Source organism: Xiphias gladius, chromosome 9 (assembly GCF_016859285.1).
Source record: "Xiphias gladius isolate SHS-SW01 ecotype Sanya breed wild chromosome 9, ASM1685928v1, whole genome shotgun sequence".
Lineage (NCBI taxonomy): Eukaryota > Metazoa > Chordata > Actinopteri > Istiophoriformes > Xiphiidae > Xiphias > Xiphias gladius.
This window is the reverse complement of record NC_053408.1, coordinates 6,756,613-6,780,215: the sequence shown is the minus strand read 5'-3', so window position 1 is coordinate 6,780,215 and position 23,603 is coordinate 6,756,613. Positions and strand designations below refer to the sequence as shown.

The 23,603-nt window shown below is 42.4% G+C and overlaps 3 protein-coding genes across 7 annotated transcripts in view; 1 reads left to right on the top strand and 2 right to left on the bottom strand.

Moving 5' to 3' along the window:
- The first annotated feature begins 235 nt into the window (after positions 1-235).
- On the top strand, positions 236-20,225 carry bicral (BRD4 interacting chromatin remodeling complex associated protein like). Of its 3 annotated transcripts, none has more exons than XR_005708107.1 (14): positions 236-325; positions 2,644-2,707; positions 2,938-2,983; positions 3,359-3,407; positions 3,527-3,592; positions 4,311-5,588; positions 5,707-5,755; positions 5,873-5,913; positions 6,027-6,076; positions 6,204-6,349; positions 6,521-6,615; positions 6,713-6,815; positions 6,924-8,105; positions 20,117-20,225. XR_005708107.1 is itself a non-coding variant. In XM_040135111.1 (13 exons), exons 3-13 carry the CDS (start codon positions 2,943-2,945, stop codon positions 7,403-7,405), a joined length of 2,400 nt encoding a protein of 799 aa, XP_039991045.1. In that variant the 5' UTR covers positions 236-325; positions 2,644-2,707; positions 2,938-2,942; the 3' UTR covers positions 7,406-8,609. The 3 variants fall into 3 exon arrangements, 1 of the variants encoding a protein (XP_039991045.1); XR_005708108.1 differs by having other exon boundaries at positions 237-325; positions 2,659-2,707; XM_040135111.1 differs by lacking the exon at positions 20,117-20,225 and having other exon boundaries at positions 6,924-8,609.
- On the bottom strand, positions 9,839-15,472 carry si:dkey-21c1.4 (cell wall protein RBR3). 2 transcript variants are annotated; one of them, XM_040135112.1, is made up of 5 exons: positions 15,049-15,469; positions 12,428-13,933; positions 12,026-12,136; positions 11,222-11,338; positions 9,839-11,112 (listed from the first exon to the last, which is right to left on the bottom strand). In XM_040135112.1, exons 1-5 carry the CDS (start codon positions 15,056-15,058, stop codon positions 11,084-11,086), a joined length of 1,773 nt encoding a protein of 590 aa, XP_039991046.1. In that variant the 5' UTR covers positions 15,059-15,469; the 3' UTR covers positions 9,839-11,083. The 2 variants fall into 2 exon arrangements, with proteins under 2 accessions (XP_039991046.1, XP_039991047.1); XM_040135113.1 differs by lacking the exon at positions 12,026-12,136 and having other exon boundaries at positions 15,049-15,472.
- LOC120794244 (guanine nucleotide-binding protein subunit alpha-13-like) overlaps positions 16,246-23,603 on the bottom strand; it is an 11,801-nt gene continuing 4,443 nt past the window's right edge. Inside the window, exons 3-6 of one of the 2 annotated variants that reach the window (XR_005708109.1) lie at positions 22,588-22,638; positions 20,103-20,303; positions 17,379-18,704; positions 16,246-17,077 (exon numbers count right to left, since the gene is read on the bottom strand). Coding sequence is in view for 1 of the 2 variants with exons in the window: in XM_040135115.1 (XP_039991049.1) it covers positions 18,333-18,704; positions 20,103-20,303; positions 22,588-22,638 (624 nt within the window). In the remaining variant the exon portion in view is untranslated. Of the gene's footprint in view, positions 18,705-20,102; positions 20,304-22,587; positions 22,639-23,603 lie in introns of both variants that reach the window. The other variant, XM_040135115.1, reaches the window with a different exon arrangement.

Genomic DNA, 23,603 nt, shown 5'->3' with positions numbered 1-23,603 from the left:
GAGCAACATCATCAAGGTGTGGCACACACATCGGAGGCCCGCCCTCTACTGTTGGTAATGATTAAGTCTGACAACAAATATCTGCTATTCATGAGGGCAGTGAAACTTGCTATTATAATTAATATTTATTAAAAAAATATATATAAATAAATAAGCGTTTATGATTACTTGTCGTTGTTCGTATATTTCCTATTCAAATTTTAAAGAGTCGTATGGTACCGGTGTGGACTGGTGATGTGGGCTGCCTTGCTCTGTGCACTACCCCGACAACCCGTGCGGTGATGGCGTGGAAACCCCGTTGACAAGGCACTGCTTTTTCATGACGGTGAGTTTCCCTTTGAGTGTATTATAATTTTGTGATAAAAATTTCAAGGAAAAAACACACACAGCCTCCTTCCTCCCTTCCTTCAGGGAGGGTAGAGAGTTTGAGCGGAGAGAAAAATCTATCCGAGACAGAACAGGGACAGTGAGAAAAATATATGAGTGGGAGAGGGAGAAGGAGGAGGAGGAGAAGGAGGGGGGGAGCAAATTAAAAGTTGCCAAATGGAGATATTGGGTTTCAAGCGGAGTGAGACAGGAGTAAAGGGTTTGCCTCTTTGAGTCGTCTAAATGTTGTGCTAATCGGGATAAATTTTTACGGCTCGACACCGCTCGGTCCCTCGGCATTTTCGACGGATTCCAGCCGACGTTTTCAGAATAGGCGTCGTCGACATCGCCCGCTAGCTAACCAGAACAGGCCGACGTTTATCGGTTAAAATGCCGCGGAGCGTCCAGCCCGGCGGGCTGCCCGGCCAGAACGCGGGCCGGTACCGAAGTGCCGCGGTCGAAACGCGTCGGATCGGCATATCGAGACAAATGTGACGTTTTTCATGCTGGCAGATGAGCCACATGGAGGACAAATGAAAGCCTCCCCAGCAGAGAAAGAGAGAGCGCGTCAGCGACGATCAGCCACAGGCTGGACGACGGGCGTTTTGTGCTGCTTGAATGCGATTATCATTCTGTCGATTCAGTCTATTTTTGGAAATAAAACTTGCAAGCTGTACATTAGCTGGCTTTCCAAACCGACGGCGATACCACGCAGCCCCAGCGACGGGACTACAGCGGGGACTAGCTTGGCTTGCGTCGAAGCATTCATGCTAGGGCGGATTTCGGGGACTACGAAGTTGGGCTCTAAATTGTACAAAATGTTCAAGCTTTTAGGAAAAGACGGCTTTATTTTAACACTCCTGATCAAAAATGAAGATAAAACCTTCAAACCCAGTGCTTTTGAGCCGCCACGAAGGCTCTTTTTTCTCTGTATAGGCACTCTAGCTCTGTCCTTGGCTTTTTTTTTTTTTTTTTTTTTAATGCAGCTAACGTTAGGATTCCGATTAAGAAACGCTCAACTGTAAACTTTATCCTCCACATATGCGAATTAACGGTTTGGTTTTTGGTGGTTTAATGACTCTTGGATTATAAAGAGAAAGTGGAGTGTAATTGTTTTTTTTTCTTTGTGTTTTGTAATTTTTCATTTAAACAACCCACATTTTGAGCGTTATTGTGAAATAAAATGTTACTGTGTTAATCGTTTGGTTTCCCTTCTTCAGTTCGGACATTGCTTTCTTAAACTTTTTTTTTTTTTTTTTTTTTTTTTAACATGTCCATTTTTGAAGGACAAAGGAGCTTGGCCGTCCTGACGAGAGAATGTAGTTGTGGTCTATTTGGTATGGATACCTAAAAAAAAAAAAGTTTTCTGTAATATAATTTCCTCTTAGCAGGTTTCTTTATATTTTTAAGCTACAGTGCATTCGGGTCAGACAGCTTATTTTGTACCGCAGCCCTGTCGTTCTTTGGTCCTGAACCAAAGATGGAGGCTGAACGTGGCTCTGCTGTAAAGACAGCCCATGTCATGGTAACAGCCATTTTGTAGCATTGCAGCAGTAACCGTCTGCACTGCCTCAGGAACACAAAGTCTACATTTCCCCTCGACTTTGACAAAGTACAAAACACACACTAATTTAAACACCATTTCAGATAAATACTGGGTTTAGTCATGAGAAGAGTTTTGATTTTTCTGATACACACATTCTCTCACACACTGCATAAATACATTACTGTTACATACAAACAGACAAAGTAACTTGTTAGAAATCCGAACACTCAGCACATTACTCTCCTGGATCAAATTAGTCCTCACTGTCTCGTCATTATTTCCCTTTTATTAGTAGCACTAAAATAGCCGCATGCTTTTGCTGGCTGACACGAAATAAAGCCAACTCTTCTTTCAATGTACGAACTCCAAAACAACCGTTCAAGGTATAAGTGGAGCAGGGTGGAGTTTATGCTCAAATGGCCATTTTTCACTGTGCAGACATGAAAGACAACCAATGTGGGACAGCAGAGGAGGGTAATGGGTGGGAGTCTGTGTGTCAGAGACAAGCATCTGCAGGAGGGGATGAAGGCCATCCTGCCTTTACTCATACACTGATCTCCCATAGCACTGCATTACATATCTGCCCCCCCTCCCTTCCTCTGCTTGCCCCTATTTCACATACCCATCTTTTTCTTTCCGCCTCACCTGCCTCGCTCTCCCAACACTCCCACAACCCATAACTCACTTGTGTAATTTTGTAATCTTACTAAATGCAGTTTCTCACCCCGCAGCCCATTCTGTTACAGGAAACAAAGGGCTTTAAATGACTGACTCCATGCTTCCTGTTGGAAATCTGTGAGTAAGATGCCCTTACTGTCCACATAATACACATGCTAAGTGTCCTACTTCAGAATAAAAATCAAAAACAAGTGGTCAGCCGAGGTTTGCTCCACTGATTGATGAAGCTAGGGGCCATTGGTCCTTGCAGATGACAACATGAGTGATTTAATCTTTAGTTCATATCAGACTTCTACCATCTCCTCACCTCCTTTATCCTTTACCTGTGTCCTTACATAATCTCTCAGGTGTCATGGATGATGAGGACGATCGCCATCTTCTGGATATTTTAGGGTAAAAATCCCTTTACGCTATCGACATACATTACTTGAAAGAAGTAAGAGTGGATGCAGAGATATTTTGTCGTCGTCACCAGGCGATTTGTAGTGTGGTTACACATTTTTACATTTGTGCTTAGGTTTCACTCAAGCGAGCAGACAGTATTACCAGGGTTCCTCTTTGAAATCAAAGCCACGAATATCTGCAAGGCTATAAGTTAAAAACCAAATATCCCATTTACAAGAGATTCATTGTAAAACATTTCTTTCACTGCACTCTGCATGAGTAAAGCAGTTTCATACCAGTCTTAAGTGAAGATAAATTTATGTTAGACCTGTTTTAGGTTTGTTATACACCCGTTAAAAGTCTCCTCCTCTCTGCCCTTTTCAGAGATGTGGATGCATTGAATGACTATCTCCATGGCAGCAACAGCAAGTCTGTGAGTGACAATTACAGAATGCATTCAAAGTCGTTCCTTTTGTCTGAATAGATGCTCCTTTCTAATGCATAGAAATTAAGTGCACTCATTCTCTCTTTAACTCTATTTTGTTTTTGCAGATTGAGGAGGATGATGTGACAAATGCAGCTTATGGGTCAGATGGGTCCTTCTTTGCTAGTGACACAGTGAGTATACCTTGGATTACCATGATCCAACCAAAACATACGCAGATTTTAGTTTATGATTAGAGATATGGTTGCTGATGATGGATTAGGGTCTAAACATAGTGCATTTTTCTCAGGCTTTTAGTTAGATTTGAGTACTAACATAAGATGATCTATTTAAGCTTGAAAAGCCAAGGAAAGTTACTAGTGGGGAGGAATTATTTTCACTGTTGATTCATCTGTAAAACTTTTTTTTTTTTGATTATTTGAAAAACGTCCATCACAATCTCTCTGAGTCCAAAGTGAAGTTATCAAATATTCATTTTTCCAACCAGTGGTAAAAACCCAAGTGTATTCAATTTACTATCGTAGAAGACTGAGAAACCCAAAGACTATCCACTGTTTAGAAGCTTGAACTAGTAAATTTTAACGATAAGTCATTTATCAAATAGTACCTGATTTTTTTTGTCAAATGAGTAATTGTTTCACCTCTGGTTGTTAATGAAAAAATATCTAACCCTGTGGACCCAGTTGTTCCTGATAAAGGGGGACACACTATTGGGTATTATTCTGGGAGGAGACAGAAATGATAATCTATGATTAAAGGTTTAAGAAATAGTTCCCTTTTTTGTTAAGGTCGTAAAGAGCAACACGTAAGACACTGGCATACCAGGAAAGTGGTCTCTCACATGAAAACAGTTTCCACTTTCCTCTCATTTTTTCTAAATCCCTTTTTCAGGCCGGCTCCAACACTGGCCTCAAGGATGGCTCCTCTTCAATGGGTGGATTCGGCGATGATTCAGCCGGGGCAGGCCTCCAGCTCTCCAGCAGCCTTTCATTCATTGAGGATGAATTGGGGTCTGGAAACTCCCCCGGAGGGGTGGATCTCGGGGGAGAGGACCAGCCCTTTGACATCCTACAGAAGTCTCTCCTGGAGGCTGACATCACGGAGCAGACGCTGGCCCAGGAGGCCCTACTGGACTCTCAGCCTGCTCCCACTCTAGTGCAGGCTCCTGTTCCCTTCCCCTCGCAGCTGGTCTCTGGGGGTTATGGAGGGGGAGTGGGTGTGGTTACCACGACGACAACTGCGTTCCCCACAGGCCAGTTCCTGCAAGGAGTGTCCCAGCTGCCCAATGGCTCTGCCCAGCACATCCAGGTGTTGGGCTCCTTTGGGGCAGGTGGGGGGGTGATGACTCTGAGCAGCTTGGAGAGAACTCCTCAGATTGTGTTGAGGCCGGGGGCGCCTGTAGCTGCAGCAGGGGCCACAACAGGGGGGCAGGTGTTTGCCCCTACTCAAGGGCAGGTAGGCCAAGTCGGCTTACCTTTCAAAAACATCCCCCTTCAAAACATCATCATCCAGAGAGGCCCGGGAGGGACCCAGACTCTTGTCAGACCTATTCAGCCTAAACCCCTTCAAGCTGGGGCTCAGACTGTCTACAGCCTTGGTCTTCAGCCCACTCCCACCACCATGACTAATGTAGCTAATGCTAACAGTGCTGCTCCAGGGGGGCAATACACAGCCAATGGCTCCATTGTAGTGCAGCCACCCCTTGAGCAGCAACCAGCGCAGGCCCAGACAAACATGGCACCTGGACAGTTCTTGCTCCCCAGCTCTTTAGCGCTCACTCCAGGCAGCACCATCCACAATGGCCCCACTGAACCCAACTCAAATGCCCTAATTACCAGTCAGAGCGCAGTGCAAATTGTTGCGGGGCAGAACTTCACTGCATCACCTAGGGGTCAGCTAATTTTGAATCAGGGAGTAGTCAGTGGGAGTCAGGTCGGAGGGGGTGTAACTCAAACATGGACAGGAGTTTCTTGTGCGAGCTCCGCCCCTGCGCAGACGTCGTGTGCTCCTGGGCGGCTGACTCTGGTCGGCCCAGCCACGGCGGGGACCAGTGCTGAAGGCCAAGCGTCAGCTAGCCCTGTGCAGCGCCTTCTAGTGACTCACACTCAGAACTGCACTCCTCTATCCCCTTTACATGGTACAGTGAAACAAGAACAAGACTACAGACAGGTATAATTGCAAGTTACTGGTGGCATTTCATTCATTATCACCCTGTGAGTCATGCATTTGTATCTCCTACCAGAAAACTGCTGTCTGACGGACGTTGACCTTCATTTTTATTTTACAGAGTTCTTCATCACCTACCCTCAAACAGACACAGCTCAGCAACATCCATGGTAACAAAGGCTTTGCTGGTGTTGCAGAAATTTTTGTCAGTGTATTATGTGTTTGAGTGTAGTCTGCTGCACTTTGACCTTATGAGTTTGCTTTGCTTTGTGTATGATCTCTCTTAGCCATGAAAACCATGACACAAGATTCAACGCTAAACTCTCAGGTAAACTAATTATTTGTTTTGCACTTATGTCTGTGTACATTCTAAATTGGAATAAGCTCATAGAGACAATATCAGCGGTATTATGAATGCTTTGGTATGTACGCTTTGTCTAGGTCGGTGCACAGAAGAGGCCTGGCCTTCTGCCACTTACAAGAGGAGGAATGTGAGTCTCTTTTTGAAATACTGTGTATTATCTAGATATTTCTCCATTTGCCAAGCGTTGACTTGTGTCTATAGCTTGCCCTGCAGCCACTGAAAGAGCGTGTCTGTTTCCCCTTACATCTCAATAGGATTTTACAACAGCTGAGGATGGATCACGCCGGAGTCCAGACCCCAGATCGACGTCAGTTCACTTCAATCAACAATGCGCTGCAAAGACTCCTCCCTTACCACGTGTTCCAGGGGGCTCCACCCAGCCAGGATGAGTTCTCACAGGGTACAGCCTTGAATCTATTAGCTTGAAGCTAAATTTGCAAGGAAGGCAAAAAAAACAAAACAACTAGCTTGGAATTGTAGCTTGTAATGTTGTGTATTTGAGAAGGTAAAATTGGTGTGCAGAAAAAAAGCAATTTTATCCAAGTAGAGGTTTGTATCCTTTTGTTTGCAGTGGATGAAGAATTTGAGGTAGTTGCGACTCAGGTGCTGAAGAGGACCCAGGCCATGGTAAACAAATACAGACGGCTACTAATGGTGGAAGCTGAGGTAGGCACCTACAGTGCACCAGCAACTGGTTGCATACATAGATGTGTTTCACGTCACTGCGTACAGGGCTAACAGGTTGCCTCTCCCTCCCCTGAAGCGTTCGAGTCCGTCATCAGAAATGGTCATGATCGACAGGACCTTTAACCAAGAGGAACGCAGCAACCTGACACAAGACAAACGCATGGTACTAGTGGATCCAGGTAAAAAAAAAAAAGACAAAGCAGGAAGAGTAAAGCAATTTTGAGTAAATAAGTCTATGAGAGAAAGACTTTTTTTTTTTAACTCTTCCTCTCTTGTCTGTCTAATAGAAAGCTTCTTGGAAGACTTCTGTTGTGGGATGAAATCCAAACTTTTCCAAGACCCTTTCCCATCTCAGTCCAGCTGTAATTGGAATCAGTCGGACAGAGGCTCCACGGAGCCGCCGTACAGGACAGACTCCCAGCCCGGGTATGGAGATCCGGGAGGGGGTGGGGCTGTAGGACCAGGCGCAGCAGATAGACTCCACCCTCCACACTTAGAAAACAAGAGCATCCTGGAGCTGAAGCGATCCCAGCAGCGCTTCGGTCCCAGCAGCGCCAGCATCAACAGCCTCACCGCTGCCAACAGTTATCCCCAAGGTAACCCCTCGCCTTTTGCAGCAATGTCGGGAGGACAGACGCACTACCAGGGGTCTCACCACCCGTCCTCCCACCCGATTCAGCCCCAGTACCCCCCTCAGCTCACCTCATCCCCTCACCCTGATACAGACTCTGCTCTAGAGGCGGCAGTCAACAGCATCTTGGAATGTTAAGACCGATGCTTCATATCATCCCCAGTGTATGGTTTTGACTTTTCTGTGTGTGTGTGTGCGTTTTTATTTTATTTTTATTTTTTAATTTTTTGGCAAACTCTCCTGTTGTAATGAAACCCTGTGTGAAGAGAGGTTAACTCGTCTTTCAGGTCTATGATCTTTATGATACCATCTCTGGCTATATAGCATGTATTTAATTTGTTTTTGTATTTTTTATTTAATTTTATTTAATTTTATTTTTTGAGGCAGGACTGAACACAGGCACTTATAATTACCTATAAAGATCCGGGAATGTGTGCAATGCAGTGGACTAACAGATGGAAAATGATCTTGTTTTGTTTATTTTCATGTTATTTTACAGGGGTAGGGACTTCAGTAGCCTGATCATAAGAGTGTTCCTCTCTTCACACACACACAAACACACACACAAAAACACACACACACCCCATTAATATTTTGTGCCAGCTGATATACCCCCAATGCCTATGCTGAAAAACTGGGATGGGGTGGGGAGGGACAAAATGATGACTGTGCCTAATTGTAGGTTATTATTTTGAAGTGTTTACATGAAGAAGCTCTATTCAAAACTACCCATTCACTGGCTTCCTTCCTGCATTACAAAACATACATAGTGAACACACACGTTTTAGAACAACGTGTCCAGTAGATTCATGGTTCAGAGGTGGAGATCTCCTTTAAGGTAAGCTCAGTAGAGAGACATTCACATAGACAAATTGCACTAAACGCACTGTTGCTTTCTTCAGGAACTATATGAATATGCGGCTCTCGTCGATGTACAGTGTGTGCTAGGCTAAACAGAATGTGACCATTTGGAACAGAACCAAAATTGATTTGCCTGCTTTCAGCTGCCTGCAACAAGGATAACCTCTTATAGACACTAGAAAACCAGTCAGACTAGTCACAATAGACGTATATAGTAGTGTTACTGTTCTCAGCAATGCTTTTTTTTTTGTGCTCAAGTCACATTTTCTTTGGCATTTTTCTTTTGTACCTTAAAGGTATGCAAGCCCCGACACAGACACAAGACAAATCTCAATCTCAACCACTTTCTATCATTTCACGGTGTTTGTGTCAGGGGAGCTAAGTCCTCAGATTGAGGAAGATATGTTACAATATGTTTATCTTTTTTATTTAGATTTTTATTTCCTCGTTTGTAGAAATTACATTAAAAAATTTGACTGTTTTGTTCGTTGTAATGTGTTCCCCGGCTTTGTGAACATGACGGTACCGTCATTATTTTAAATGACCTCGGAGGGTCATTGATTGTATGTATTTTTGTCTGCCTTCTGCATATAATTATATATTGATCGTATCTGTCTATCAATGCTTTACCACCTTGACACCTCCATCAGGGTGTGTGTGTTAATCTGCATACGTACACACTGGTCTATGACTATGTTTTCATGTAGTTTGGTGGTTTGATTGCCATACTCTTGACTTTATTCCAAGGTGTCCGCTCACACCCCCAGGATGTTTTTCTCTCTTTCCAGTCCCCTTTTTTTTTTTTTTTTCAAGCCTCTCTCTCATTTCCTCTGTTTTCCCCCTCAGCAGCGCAACCAAAGGTAGGAGAGAGTGTAGAATCATGTAGAATCATGTCCAGAATCACCCTCAGATCTTTATTTCTTCTGAGTGTTTGTTTTCAAGCTGTGCCCCTAAAATGACTTTGGTTCCCATTGTGTTCTGGTTTCGTCTGAGTATTTTTGAGTTTTCATTGATTTTTCTGAGCCACAACTTAGCTTACTGTCACATTTCATTATGATAAAGAATGAATACACATTGGCCATGTATTTATGTTTCTGGAGTAACATTTTTTTGTGTAAACGTCTACAGAAATCTCTGCCGTAGTGTAATCAAGAAAGGGCGATTTCTGCCAAACCCAACACGGGACCAAAGCTTAGGTTAAATGTGTGAAACGCTCCTGGGGTTGATTCTGGATAGTGCCCCCTTTTCTCTTATAAACATATTTGTGAAATATGCTGGCTAGTAGGCTACAGAGGCAGACTGAAGGCCTTCTATAGGGGTGATAGAGAACCTATCTGTCGTCTTCTTTTTAAAAAAATTTTTTTTTAATGAGTGCCAGTGGCCATTGCAGCGGTTACTGCAAGATTTTGTGCCTCTATCGCACTTAGATTCACAAGAAAGTTAGTTTTAGAATTGCACAAAGTAGAGATGCGTCCAGTGTTGCAAAACATTTTGTTATCTGGATGCACATCAGTTGTCTGAGGGCTTGGTTGGCACGTACCATGCTTTTTCTTCCCCATTTTCAGTGTGGAGATTCATCGTTCTGCCTCCATTTCCACTGTTTTGTCTCACTTGATTTGTATAGTTTGCTGTTTTGTACAAAAATGAAAAGTGAAACACAAAATATTTATAATTTTGTATGGAGAAAGAAAAAAAAAAAAAAAAACCTGAGAAAACGGAAATTATTTTTTATTGTGTTGGCCAAGAGGCGTCGTCAGGAAAAATCATTAGAAAAAAAACTGTCATTTCTTCATTTGTAGCTAATGTGTGTTCACTACAGCAGCAAGGAGAGTCAACAATAAATTCATTTTGAATACAATAACAAACTGGTCCAGTCCGGCTGAGACCTTCCTCCAGCATCCCTCCATTACTATTCTGTGAGTGTTCACACACTGGCACTGGCACTGACAGACTGAGCATGCATAACAACATCATGTGACAGGGGAAGCATTTCCAAAGAAAAACAGATTAGCCACCCTCTGCACAACCGATAGGATCTTTCCATGGATACTCATATCAGGATGTTTCAGTTTTCATGTTTCCCTACCTCTGGGCTTCCAGAGGGAGATTTTTTATCAAGGTCAAAAACCGATGCGCCCCCCCCGCTTTATTCCTCTCATGGACCCCAGAACCAATGCCTCCACACAAAGGAGCTAAGAAAACTCTGCATAGCAAATATTTGAATGCCCGACCCCTCTGGTTTTCATAATGCAACCCAACAATGACACCTAGTGGAGCTCCTGGGACACACAGCGGGACTGTAACATATTTCCTCTCATCATGAACCAAAACTATTTTGATTCTCAAACTGAGACCAAAACTGGTTTTGCTCACAAAAAAACAAACCCCAATAACACATATTTTAAGTAGCTCTCTCTATGCATATTTTCATTCCCAATCTAGAAATAATATAAGACAGAGCTAACTAACTAGCTAAATAAAACTTATATGAAAGTCAAACATCTTAATTTACATGAACTGCAATGTAGTGCGCACAGGCTTTCAGATGCCCTTTGCAGGTGCAAGTCAAATTAGAATGAAACTACTAGTATCAGAATTACGACTCTGATAGCAGTAGTTTCTGAGGAAATGGTTTGACGTTTTGGGAAATTCGCTTCATCAATGTCTGGCTGAGAGTTAGATATGAACATCGATACCACGCCCAAATTTGTCAGTTAAATATAAAGCTGCAGCCAGCGGACCTGTCAGCTTAGCTTAGCATAAAGACTGGAAACAGCTAGAGTGTCTCTAACAACAGCAACTCCAAAGCTCACTAGTTAACAGGTTAAGTCTTTCTTTTGGTTGTTTGTTTTGCTTAATCTGTGCAAAAACTGAGGTGTGAAAACTGAACCCTCCTCCTGCCACAGCTGTTGTTTCCACATACAGTCACGCTTGTCCACACATCTTCCCTTGACCTTAGTGGTACTTCCTCCAGCGATCACGCTCTGGGGGGAAAGGAAACAAAAAAAAAAAAAAAAAGCCAGAAACATGCCCGGTTATCTCCAAATCTCTCCATTTACTAGAAGCAATACAGACAGTTATCCACCCACTTACTTATATGAGGGTAACTCCAGGTGTAGCTGAGCACACAGTATCCTGCTAACAGCATGCCCAGTCCACCCACACCGCCTTTCTTCACGTCAATATATCTCCTGTAATACCACCGCCAGCCTGAGGGAAGCAGAGAGGGAGGAGAGGGGACACATAGCAGTACGTGTAAAACTACGCCCTCAACATTACTGGAGACTTAAAGTAATAGTTTGACATTTTGGGAGCGCGGTTACTTTTCTTGCACACTGGATGATTTAGAAGATCAAAGATCCCCTTTCTCATACCTGCTTGGTAAATATGTAGCTGGAGCCAGCAGCTGGTTAGCTTAGCATCCCGAGTGTAAACGGTCTTTGGACAGGCCCCGTCCAAAGGTAACGAAATCCACCCACCAGCACCTCGAAAGCTCAGCAATCAAGTTGTCACATCGCCTTTCTTGAGATATTATTTTTAGTTTTTTTTTCTGGTTTTATGGAGAGTTACGTGCCAGACTGTCTCTTGGCCGGGAGCCCCGAAATAATCCTCCGTAAAACCTCAAGAAGTCAGTTTTACACTTTGTTTTGGTATGGTTTAAACACACCAGATGCAATATGTGAAGCTGTGAGCATTAGAAGTGCCGGTAGGAGGATTTTGTTGGGACGGAGCCAGGCTCGCTGTCTCCCTCCGTTTCCAGAGAATGTATAAGCGCATTTCCCAAAACGGTTCCTTTAAGAGCGTAGAGCCACACGGAAACACACAAACGGGGCCTGCAGGCAAATTCTGTGAGTGAGACATGTGCTTGTATTTGTGTGAGACGCGCTTGATATCGACCTCTTTGCGCCATTTTCACGACGTCTCTTGGATGGCCGGGGGCTTTGCAGGCCAGCCACTCAGGTAACTCCCCCAGTCTCACCTGTCCAAGACTCCGCTGTGCCACAGCACCTGCAGTTCACGAGAGCCACAAAGAATCAGTGCACTGGCGGATAAATGCACGCTCCAAACACATCCTCTTTGGTTTCACTGGGGCTGAGTAAAGCTTTTTAATGGAAGTGTGGATTCGATACTATAATGTAAGACAAGGAAAAATAGAAAATTCTCACATTTGAGAAGCTGGAACCATCAAACCTTTGTCGTTCTATGCCGGCTTTTGGTACTTGAGACACATGCTGGTCGGGCCCCAAAACAGAAAAAGGCAAATTACCCAGCCCTTCTTTTTTTCTGCCAAATACTGACCTTCGCTTTGATTGTGAGCTGTGTTTTGTTTCCTGTTCTCAAGCTTCAACCCGTCATCGGCTCTCAGCGTCTCCACCCTCGCCGGCAGAGTTTGTGGAACAAGCGGGGAAAGATGAGGACCGGGAAGCTGAATGGGCGACGGTGATATTGAGAGGGGTTCTGTCACGTGACGGCCCATCTTCAGCGTCTCTGTCACGCTGACTGTATGTGGCAGAGGTGTAGCTTGGCTCACCCGAGACGACAGATGGCCAGAGAGGAGGGGAGTTGCAGGGAAGTTTAGTTGGGTCTGAGAGGAGCCACCATGTTGCAGAGGGATTAAAGATGCTTGTTTGGACTCTGAACCTTTTTTCTCCGTATCTTCTGAACTGGTGCCGGGCAGCTGGTCAGACAGAAGAGTTTTAGTTGTTACCAAGCAGCTGACAGCAACATCTTTTCGGTTCTCTGCCGGAACTGTCACTGGACTGAGACTAGTGTCAAGTCTGGCTTTGCTGCTTAGGTTGTCAGTGGTTTCAACCCGGCTCAGGACACTCGCCCCGCTGGACTGACTGGTGGTTTTAGCTCGGCCTAACGTGGCCTTAACATCTTGGATGGTAATCTTGGCCTGGTGACCACTTCCGGATTTTAAGAACATCTCATTGACAGATATATCCTCAACTTCCCCCTTGTTGTCCACCCAGAAGTTGTCTCTTGCATGGGGTCTTGCGCTACTTTCATATATTTCAGAGGCCAGGGAGTCAGAGTGAGTATCTTTGGTTCTGGAAAGAGACTGTGCAGCCTTCTTGGTCTTCGACACCTTCTTTTTAGGGGCATCTTTGAGTTTAGTGTCTGTGGACAGAGATAGAAAACTGGCGTTTTCTGGAATAATGTTGGTCTCCGTCTGTGCTGTGCTTCTGGGCCTCAGAGGGTCTGTTAAAAACTGAGTTGAACCTGAGGGCAGGCCTCCCGAGGCAGATCCAGTTTCTTCCCGTGATCCCTTAGTAACTCGGTCAGACTTTGCAGCTTCTATCAGAGCGCGGAGACTCATCTTTTTTGGCTTAGGGATGGTGGGACGTGGAGACGGAGATAGCGCTGGGGAGGAGATGAGGGAGGTGGTGGGAGAGGAGGGCGAGCTGGCCATCTTGATTTGTTCGGACAGCTTCTGTTTCTTCTTCTTAGCTGATGGTGGAAGTGGTGTAGAACTCGGGGACAAGGACTGTGACAAGGACGACGTGTTCGCGCTCTTGGAAGGCGTTGCTGGTGAGGACGACCGTGGTGCCGCGGCTGACACCGCAGACACCTTTGTGCTCTTCTTCGACTGTGGACTCGCAGCCACCGACAGTGTCTGTGAGGACTTTTTGCCCTTTGCTGTTGGTTCAGGGGAGCCCGCAACCAGCTGAGAGGAAGATGTCGCCTGATTCGTTTTGACTCGATGTTCGGTTGGAGGTGTTTTGGAGTTCGCGGCTGCCTTGCAATGTGGCAGGTGACTCTTCAACCTTTTGTAAGTTTTCCCACAGAAAGGGCAGACCTCTGTGGGGACAAACAGTGACAGGGCAGCGTTGCGGTCTTCAGTTAAAACAAGTACAACGTTTAGATGTGGGTAATAAGTATAGAGATGCAACTTACAGTTATTTACATTATTGATTAATCTGCTTCCCATTTCCTTGATTAATCAATTGTGTTGATACAAAACAGTTAAAAGTACCCATTATAATTTCCAAGAGCCTAAAGTGTTGTATTCAAATTTAGAGCTGCAACTAGATCTGAAACAATTAGTCGATTAATCAAAAGAAATTAATCTGCAACTACTTTGACATTCATCACTTTTTCAAGCAAAATTTGTTAAAACAAAAACAAAACAAAAAAAAACCCCAACACAAATATTCTTTGATTCCAGCCTCTGAAATGAGTGGATTTGCTGCTTTTCTTTGTTATGCATCATTGCAAACTAAATATTCTTGTGTATTTGGACTTTTGGTCGAACAAAACCAGACATCTGAGCACGTCCTGTCCGGCTCTGCGAAGTTGTGATGAGCATTTTTTTGGACAATTTTTCAATGGACAAACGATTAATCAAAAAAAAAAGTTATTGCCAGAGTAACTGATATTGAAAATAATCTGTTAAATTGCAGCCCTGGTCAACGCGCGCGCGCACACACACACACACACACTTACGAAGCCAGAACCAGAAAATGTTTGGTATTTCTGCTTTAAAAAAATTAACAGCCAAAATTGTTGCCAGTTAATTTTGTGTTGATAAACTACTCGATTATTCGACTTCTGCTTCCGAAAAACGAACTTATGTACAAACTTACGATGCAGTAAAACACCAATATCTGATCGGAAAGAAAATTACAGAATGTGTATTTTTTACTGTCTCGACGCACATTTCCCCCTTTGCTTGGCTGACCTTGCCACTGCAGTCGCCTGCTCTACTGCAGACTCCACTGCATTCAGTCCCTCGGCACTGCATTGAGAAGCGACATAAACAACTTCACGAACACATAATACTGGTCGCGATTAGGTCACATGATATCTCCGAGGGGGGGGGGGTAGTTTGTTTGTTTGTTTGTTGCCTTTTTTAAATGATTATTTATTTATTTATTTTTTTAATGACGAATGACAAAAATTTGTGTAACACTTACCGGAGCTCATTTTGAACGCGTATGTCAAGCAGCCAATCGGGGTAAAGCATTGCTCCAAAACTTCCAAAAGAAAAGTTACGGCAGCGACAACAATGATTTATAGTTTTGCCAGTTCTCACGTTAATGCACGGCGTTGTCACTTTTTTTTTTTTTGTGAGACAAGTCTTCACTGTCGGGGTTGTGAACTGTTGCAGCGTGGAGGGTAAGACCCTTTTGGGTAGCACGTTAGAAGCCTGAGTGTAACAGACTAACGTTGTCGCAAAATTGGGTTTAGAAAAAAATAAAAGGATTGATGAGTTTAAAAGAGGAAACCACTGAGATTGGTTATACCACGATCTGTCTGATACGCCAACGAAACTGCTGTATGAACGAGTAGTGATCTGTCCAGCGGGTTGTGACTCGTTAACTTGATTGAGATGGTTCACCCCCGCCTACTTCCGTCTTCGCGTAAATCCTCGAAAATACCGTTAAAGTTCTGGATTAAGTATTCAAACTGCCCACTAAAAGCTTTAATATTTCCGTCAGATGTGTATTTTATGTTTACAGTAGTGTTTACGATATTATCTTAAAGAACAAGACATTTAGTTTATTAAAAATCACGGTTTCGTGGAATACCTACTGGCCCACTCTTATTTGTTTGCATGGTTTATTTTGACAAAACAATTCTCGGCACAAGGTCCTCTTGCTCGATGCTGCCGAAGCTTTCAGCCGCATTCTCACGGCCTTCCTCAGTTGCCATGCTGTTTTATGATTGATCCAGTGTTGGTGTTAAGTAGGCCGGGAACCAAGTTTGACTTTTATAGGAATTTTCTGCAAAAGGAAACGTTAAGAGAGAATAATATTTGTATGTAAAATGAAAAAACAAAAAGAAATAGAGTTGTGTTTTATATGAAGAAACAGATGCACACATTTAAGAGGGGTGTGTGGTTTATAACATACAAAAAAAACAAAAAAACAAGCACCTCTTGCATTTCTATTTTAAAAGAACATTAATTTAAAACATTTTGGAACCTGTGTCCCACGCTGTTCAACTGTGCAAATTTACACAGAGACTCCTAAGAATGTCTACATTTCATGTACAAATCAAAATTTTGTTGCATATTTTAGGCCAACGTTATTCATGACGTAGCAAACGTATACTTAATAATAGGTATCATAAACAACGAGGAGCCTGTTTTCATTAGAAAAGTGTATTTATTGAGAGGGTTAGAGTGGCATGAGACTTGACACAGGAATGAATTTCAAAAAAGGCGATGAAAAAGTTACAAAACACATCTACATGAAAAAGTCATCTTCATTGGAAAAGCAGTGATTTGAAACACATTCAGAGTGGGGAAAAAAATATGCCATTTCTACAACCATTTACATATAAGTAGATAAGCCTGAATATTATTTACATGGCAACAGATTACATTATGTACAAAGCCAGGACTGTAAGCAAACAGGAGCTTTATTTTTGGAGAAAAAGTAGTCTGTCGATGTGAACAGAGTAAAGAAAGCATTGGGTGAGTTGGCAGAGAAACAGATTTTAACAGTGCCTGGAAGTTGTCCTCTAACAAAGATTGGCCCCCTACAGAATACAGTCGCTGACAAAAGTATTCAACTCCATTAGCTTTTCTTTTTTTTTTGGGCTGTATTTTTTTCTACATTTTCAAAATGCATTTTAAAAAGGGAAGTCCTAAACAGCACAAGATTGCATGTAGAAAAAAAAGTTTTTCAGAGACACCCGGAGTGACAAGTCGGTGCCAATAAAGAAATTCTCACGACTGGTTACATTTTACCATAGCAGTGTTGGTTACAGTATATTCAGACGATCTAGAACAAATCTCTGTACATCTATTAACAGACATTCATCATTCAGGCAAAGAGGGGAGGCTTGTCCCTTTACAAGGCATCTAATCAGAGATGAAAACAAAGGGGGAGGGGGGACTTTGGGCCAACGATCAGGGGTCAAAGCCAGGAGGATACAGTACCAAACACCACCCGGCTAACTGTACTGAGGCCTGGCTGAGTCTCACCGTTCTGCCACCTAGATAAAGATTAGATTATTCAGTTAGTTCAACAACGACATCAGCATTAACGCCGGTTTTGATTCAACCCTGAGAAAACAGTGGACTGCATGTTCACTTGCTGGCACACCTGCCTAATGTGCCAATTGAAGGTAATTTTACCCTCGAAACGACCAAAAATCAAGGTCAAATTGCATCTTAATTATCTTTTCAAGGAAGCTAAGACTTTATTTCTGTAGCGACATAGCCACAAATGCAGGATTCAAACAGTTATTTGTCTATAAGACATTATGTGGAAAGGCATTGTAGGTTCAGTCTTACATTTTTCTAGCAGTTTTCGACAGACAAGGTGCCAGTGCTGGAGCCAGTTTCCATATCGAATCCTTAACCGTTCTGAGTGTTTTCACGACCAACAAACTAGTCCTTGTCCCGGCAAAACTGGCTCCATGCCGGCACTCCGGACCTGCTAATGTTGAACCAAGAAAAACAGATAACTGGGACGGGAAGAGGGAGGAATGGTGGTGCCATATGAGAGGGAAAAAAAAAAAAAAAAAAGAAGGATAGTTGTGCAGTCTCCAGATCATCAACAACCCTCTATAACCTACAGGGGATTAGAAACAATGTTCACAAAGCAGCACTGGAGAGTGCAACTGAAATAATGGAGTGATTTAAGACTACATGAATTCAGTGCTTGGACACAGACTGGCAAATCAACTCTGGCACAGATAATCTTGGTACATTTTGACCATCTAACTCTGTTATTTGCTTACATTGTTGCTTCAACAAAGTACTTATTTCACCATGGTTATTTCCTGTGTTTGTTGCTAAGCAAGTTGTACATCTGGTTAAAAAAAACCATACGACCGGTTTGTAAAATGTTTTGCTGGTTTCCACAGCCAGGCACTGGCACTGGTTCCAGCACAGGCACCTTGTGAGTTGAAAAGCCCCAGCGAGTCTTGTGCTGTAAGGCAGGGCTCAGGCCAGAGGAGATAAGTCTCAAAACAAAGCAGCAGTGATCAGATGTCATCCAACCTCCAAACTGCCTGCTCGACTTTTTTTGTTTTGTCCCTACTGACTCATTCCCCTACCAAACCCTGAACTAACAAGAAAGCCAACTCTTCAAAAGAGGAGCATAAAAACTAATATAAAAACGGCTGAAGAAGAATGCTGACGTCTATCGGATTCTTCTGAGGCTGGTCTCTCCCAAGTCCTTTTCAGGAGCGAGGGGGAGGTTTTTCCCCATTCAGTTCCTCTACTTTCACAGGTTGACAGGGGTCATTGGAGCATGAGCTGTTTGAGGTTGTCATGGAGGATGGTGTCCTTGACGTCCCGGAACACCAGCCTGATGTTCTCCGTGTTGATGGCTGTGGTGAAGTGGTGGTACAGGGGCTTCTGGGTGCCGTCACGTCTCTTGGCCCGGAAGCACTCCACCATGAACGCCTGGATGTCCGGCAGGCTGTACTCCGGCCCGGTGTAGTCAGGGAAGTAGTCCTTGAGCGGAACGCTCGTCACCTTCTCCTCCAGTAGGTCCGTCTTGTTGAGGAAGAGGATGATCGAAACATTGACAAAGACGCGGTTGTTGACGATGGTCTCAAAGATGTTGAGCGATTCACGGAGTCGATTAGTTTGCCTGTCCTCCATCAGCACCTGTGTAAGACAACAGAGGGGTTACATTACTACTGCTAGTACTGGTGCTGTAGTTATTGTACTTGTGATCAATATCATTTTAATTAAAGCAGTAATAAGAATAAACACACACACAGTCGCAGACAGAAATGAACGGAGCAATTGGTGCCACCTACAGTTCAAATTCTGCATGGTGCATCCTGTCAGATCTTACTGGCCTTTTTGTGAAACAAGGGTGTTATGGTAAATGTATTCATCCACAACGGTTCACAATTTCTTCACTGTGAACGAAGTCTAATTTTTCTCCATGTCTTAGAATGTGCACAAAAATCCTAAAGTGTGACTTCCAGAGCTTTGGCAATGGGTCAGTCTTTGTCTCAGCTAAACGATGCAAGTTGGCTTAGCCTGTTGATGTATAGCGCTTATAATGGGTGTTGTCGGCAAGGTGCACGCAAATGAGGAGGTGGAAGAGCCTCCTGAGTCATCTACATTCACAGTTTGCAAGCACTGCAGCTTCTGTGTGCCAACGTTATTAAGCTGGAGGTGTATGTCTGTGTAAACACATCAAACGTGCTAATCCATTTGACACGGCATCGTCTAAGTGTGTCTGTTAGAGGAAGCAGGCAAAAACTGACTGGAAGGGAGGGAAATCCATCTCCTCTCAGTAGTCAAGCAGTTTCTGCTTGTGAATTCAGACAGAGCAAAAGCAACAGAAACCAATGCCGTAGGAAGGTTCAACTATACTCTGCCGTAGAGAATACGGGATTGCTCGAGGTGCTATACTGTTCCACCTAGAGCCCAACCGATACATCAGCTGGGTCGATACTATCAATGAGATAGTGTATCAGTATCGGTGCATATGTTGGCCAGTAGGTAAATGAGAAATTTCAGTACAAAAAGACACCAAAGATATGTTTAAGGTAATTTAGGAACAGTGCAGCCGTCGGTTTGCCAACCAGAGAGCAACTGTAGAGTGTCCTGCTCAGGACATATCTTGATTCTTTAATAAGCAAATTTAGGGTATCCTCTGCAGAAATATTCAAGTGATGTGCATAAGTTGCTGGCAAATACATCATTGTGAGATTTAAAAAAGTGCTCAGGAGTCACCAATGGCACATGCACAATAGGTGACATTGATATAACAGTATCAATTTGAGGTATAATCTGCTGATTTTCATTTGGAGAACTCTATACGAGCTGTGAGATAAATCAAAGCAGTACAGACCAACTACTCCAGAACCAGTGTACATACAGACACAGTGATCATGACTTATCAAAAAGCCACCAAACATTATCTGCTACGACAAACTGGTTAATGCGGCACTTATCAGACTATCTCAAGTGTGTGTGTGTGTGTGTGTGTGTGTGTGTGTGTGTTTGCTCGCGAGGGAGATGAAATGAGATGTGTGTTTTTTTTACCTGATCATATTCAGAGGAGGAGACAAGGAAGAGGATGGAAGTGACAGAATCGAAGCACTCGAACCAGCGTCTTCGCTCTGACCGCTGCCCTCCCACGTCCACCATCTTGAAGGGAACATTCTTGATTTCAAAGTCATATTCATGGATACCTTTGGTGGGTTTACGGGCCAGGAGGATGTCCTGTTGACTGGGCAGATAATTCTGGAGGAGAGGTAGAAAGAAACAATGAATAAATGTCTAGATATATAGAAGTTGAATATGAGGAAAAAAACACCGAACAAAAAAAAAAAAAAAAACAATTTGTAACCTTTTGATATTGCTTACTCTTCAACATTTGGTCAAAAAATACCTCCAAAACCATTTGCTACCATCTAAAATTACATCAGGAAGCAACTGAGCGTTTACACGAAGAAGAAAAGAAACAGCATACCAAAGCACATTAAAGCAGAAAGTTTGTTTTGCAAGAAATGAGTGGGCCTAAATCTCCTCCTTCGGTCAGGTAAAGAAATACATGAATACAGATAATGTGTTATCTTGTTTATGTCCATTTTAAGGGAATAGTCAATTCAGAATAGGCACATTTGATGTAGGTTTTCAATCATGGTCAAAGGAAAAGACTTGAGCAACTTAATGAGCTACATAGTGATGACACATTTATGAGCTTTTAAAATGTTTTAAATCTTTTAAAGTATGACATTACAACGAAACACTTTAAATGCTTCCAAATGTGGAGTTGTATTTATTCTGCAACAAAAATCACTGGAAAGCTTCCCTTTCATCTTTGGAAAAACGTACCATGAAAAATTGCACTGGTAGAAATTTAACATTGAGAGTTTAGAACTGGCTTCTAGTTTATAACTGGCCTATATCTGTTTCTCCTGAAACCTCAGGGTCTCAGCCGAGAAGCTGGAAATTTCTACCGCTGATTGCAGAGAAGCTTCTGTTAAGGCCCAGACACAAACAACTGGATGACCTCCTGTTAAACCAAATCGATATAATGACAATATTTCTGATATGTGTTTTAAATGTAAAGAGTCTCATTGTACTCTCACTCATTGTTTGAAGAGGTTGTTAATATGATCTCAAAAACTGGTAACATTTTACTTTAAGTCCTGCTTATGTCGCATCAATAACCAGTATATAAAAATTTTATAAACACACTATAATGTCATTGTAAGTAAGTGTTTATTAATTACGTTAACAACTGTAACGCCACCTGTGGACAGATAACGCATGGCAATATAGTAAAACACTGATGCAATGATATCAAATGTGTCTTTCATTGGAGAAGTTATGATTGTTGTAAAATACTTTACATTAATAAACACTTAAAATGTACTACGTCTCCTTATAAATACATTTGACTGGTATAAACCATTTATTAAATGCTTATATTCTGCTTTTAAATACTAAATAAGGGGACTTAAAGTCATGTGTTACCCAAAAAATCTTTTTGTAGATAGGTATTGGTATTTAACTTACACCCTCTGGATCTTAATTTCAGGACAAAAGTGTATACATTTATATTTGTATATTACAAGCAAAGCTACTGGTGATAAGCCAAACATTAGTGTCTAGGTTAAGAAATATGGCAAATTGGATTAGACTGAAAAGACTTTCCACACACTGAAAGGTAAACTGAAACCATTTAATCTTTAAGATACAGTGATGTTGTGAATCTTCTCATGAATGAAGAACTGGGCCATGCTTGAATGGAAATGTCATGGAATAAGAGGAGAAATGTCAGCTCTGTTTATTTATTTTTTAGTATAATTTAATATAATATTTTAACTTTTACATTTTGTATATGCCGATGTTGTTATTCTTTTTTTTTTAAATAATTTGGGTGCATGTAACAGGAGAGACAAATAGGGATAATGTGAAGGAAACATTCTGCTGTTTGTACGCTTTTTAAAGAAATATGAAAATGGCACATGTATATGTTGGGGGAGAAAAAAAAAAAAATATATCGACGATAAAAAGATTCTTTAAAGGAAGATGGATATTGGGCAGTAATTTGAGGAACATCACAAAAAAAACATTTGATTTTGTAAAATGAATTCAGCTAATGTGTATGGAGGGTTTCTGCAGCGTTCACCGAGTTAAATTTAAGACTTTTAAGATCTTTTTAATACCACATGGAATGCAATTAAATACATTTTTCACAATAATACCAACCAAAGTATGAAAATGTGATGGAAACATTTTTTTCAGTACTTCCCAGCAGTACATAAAAATCTGGAAAATCTATTAGTACTTTGCCAAACCTCCCAAACCAACCAGACTGAGATAATGCAATGACAAGTTTTCTCAGGGCGAAGTGGGCAGATAATAGGAGCTTCTCTGCCAAAATGTCATCTTTTTCCCTGGTGAGCAACCATCTTAGCTGTTTGTCAGCTAACCTTCGATTGTCTAGATGTTGCAATATTAACTATAACATGGACACCTTTGATTATAACAATCAGTGTAGGCAGAAACAACTTACCAGAGCGCCAAGCTTATCCAGATTATCCAAGAAATACTTCACTGACTCACCCTGCGACAGGACAGAAGAGGAATTTCTGTTAATTCTTCGCCATTTATTAGATTCAGCCATTTTAAATCATAAACAGCAAAATCGACGTGCAATACACATTTACTAACTGCTGTTATTGCATTCATTAGAACACATTTGTTGCTGTCGTAGGGGCACGGAGCTATGGCAGGACAAAATCTCTCTTTAGCTGCCACACACACACACACAGGTAATCTGTTTGTTTTCTCTTTTAAAAATGTGTGTCCCGCCAAAACCCGAGTCTGCTCTGAGGAATTGAAGCAGGATGTAAAGTATTTGGCATTGCAGTAGACACGTTTTGAGAGCATTGCTTTGAGCTATACAGAAATGTGGTTAGGTCTGTATGTGCGTGTGTGTGTGTGTAGGGGGTGTTTTTTCTAGGCCGTTCTGATGCTCTTCATGCGCAATTAGTGCAAGCCCAGACATGAGGCTGCCAAGACTGAGATGCATTCCTTTATATGTGTGTGTGTGTGTGTGTGTGTGTGTGTGTGTGTGTGTGTGTCTTGTACTCAACATAAACCAAAAACTGACTGCAAAAAGCGAAAGACATTTTCCCTGTCATATTTCCTGTGAGTCAAAGTGCCACCACGCCTTTCCAGGGGACTGTTTTGCATGTATTTTGCATTAATGAGACAGTAAACCGACACCCCTGATAAAAGATTCAAATCTTGTAAGTCTTAGTGATTGTTTAGGTCGTATTTCTGTGTGCTAGTGCCATGTACCAGCCATTTCCCCCAATGTAGGCTTCTGTACTTACCTTTTGATCTTTTAAAAAACCAACCTGACCTGAAAAACCTGTGTGTGTGTATGTGTGTGTGTGTCTGTGTGTATGCACGCACATGGGATGTGACTGCAAGGCTAAGATTACACGAGGGAGGAGCAGAATAGTGTAGTGCTACAGTAAAGCCTACAGAAAGAAAAAGTTACGTTTCTGTGAAGCTAATTTT

Excerpts from the sequence above, each read along its gene's own strand:
- bicral (XM_040135111.1), top strand. The coding sequence starts at position 2,943 with ATGGATGATGAGGACGATCGCCATCTTCTGGATATTTTAGG. Across the intron at positions 5,914-6,026 it reads ATTCAACGCTAAACTCTCAG|GTCGGTGCACAGAAGAGGCC; the intron begins GTAAACTAATTA and ends CGCTTTGTCTAG. Across the intron at positions 6,816-6,923 it reads CATGGTACTAGTGGATCCAG|AAAGCTTCTTGGAAGACTTC; the intron begins GTAAAAAAAAAA and ends TCTGTCTAATAG.
- si:dkey-21c1.4 (XM_040135112.1), bottom strand. Across the intron at positions 12,137-12,427 it reads AGCTCACAATCAAAGCGAAG|GTGCTGTGGCACAGCGGAGT; the intron begins GTCAGTATTTGG and ends CGTGAACTGCAG. Across the intron at positions 11,339-12,025 it reads CGTGAAAATGGCGCAAAGAG|GCTGGCGGTGGTATTACAGG; the intron begins GTCGATATCAAG and ends TGCTTCCCTCAG.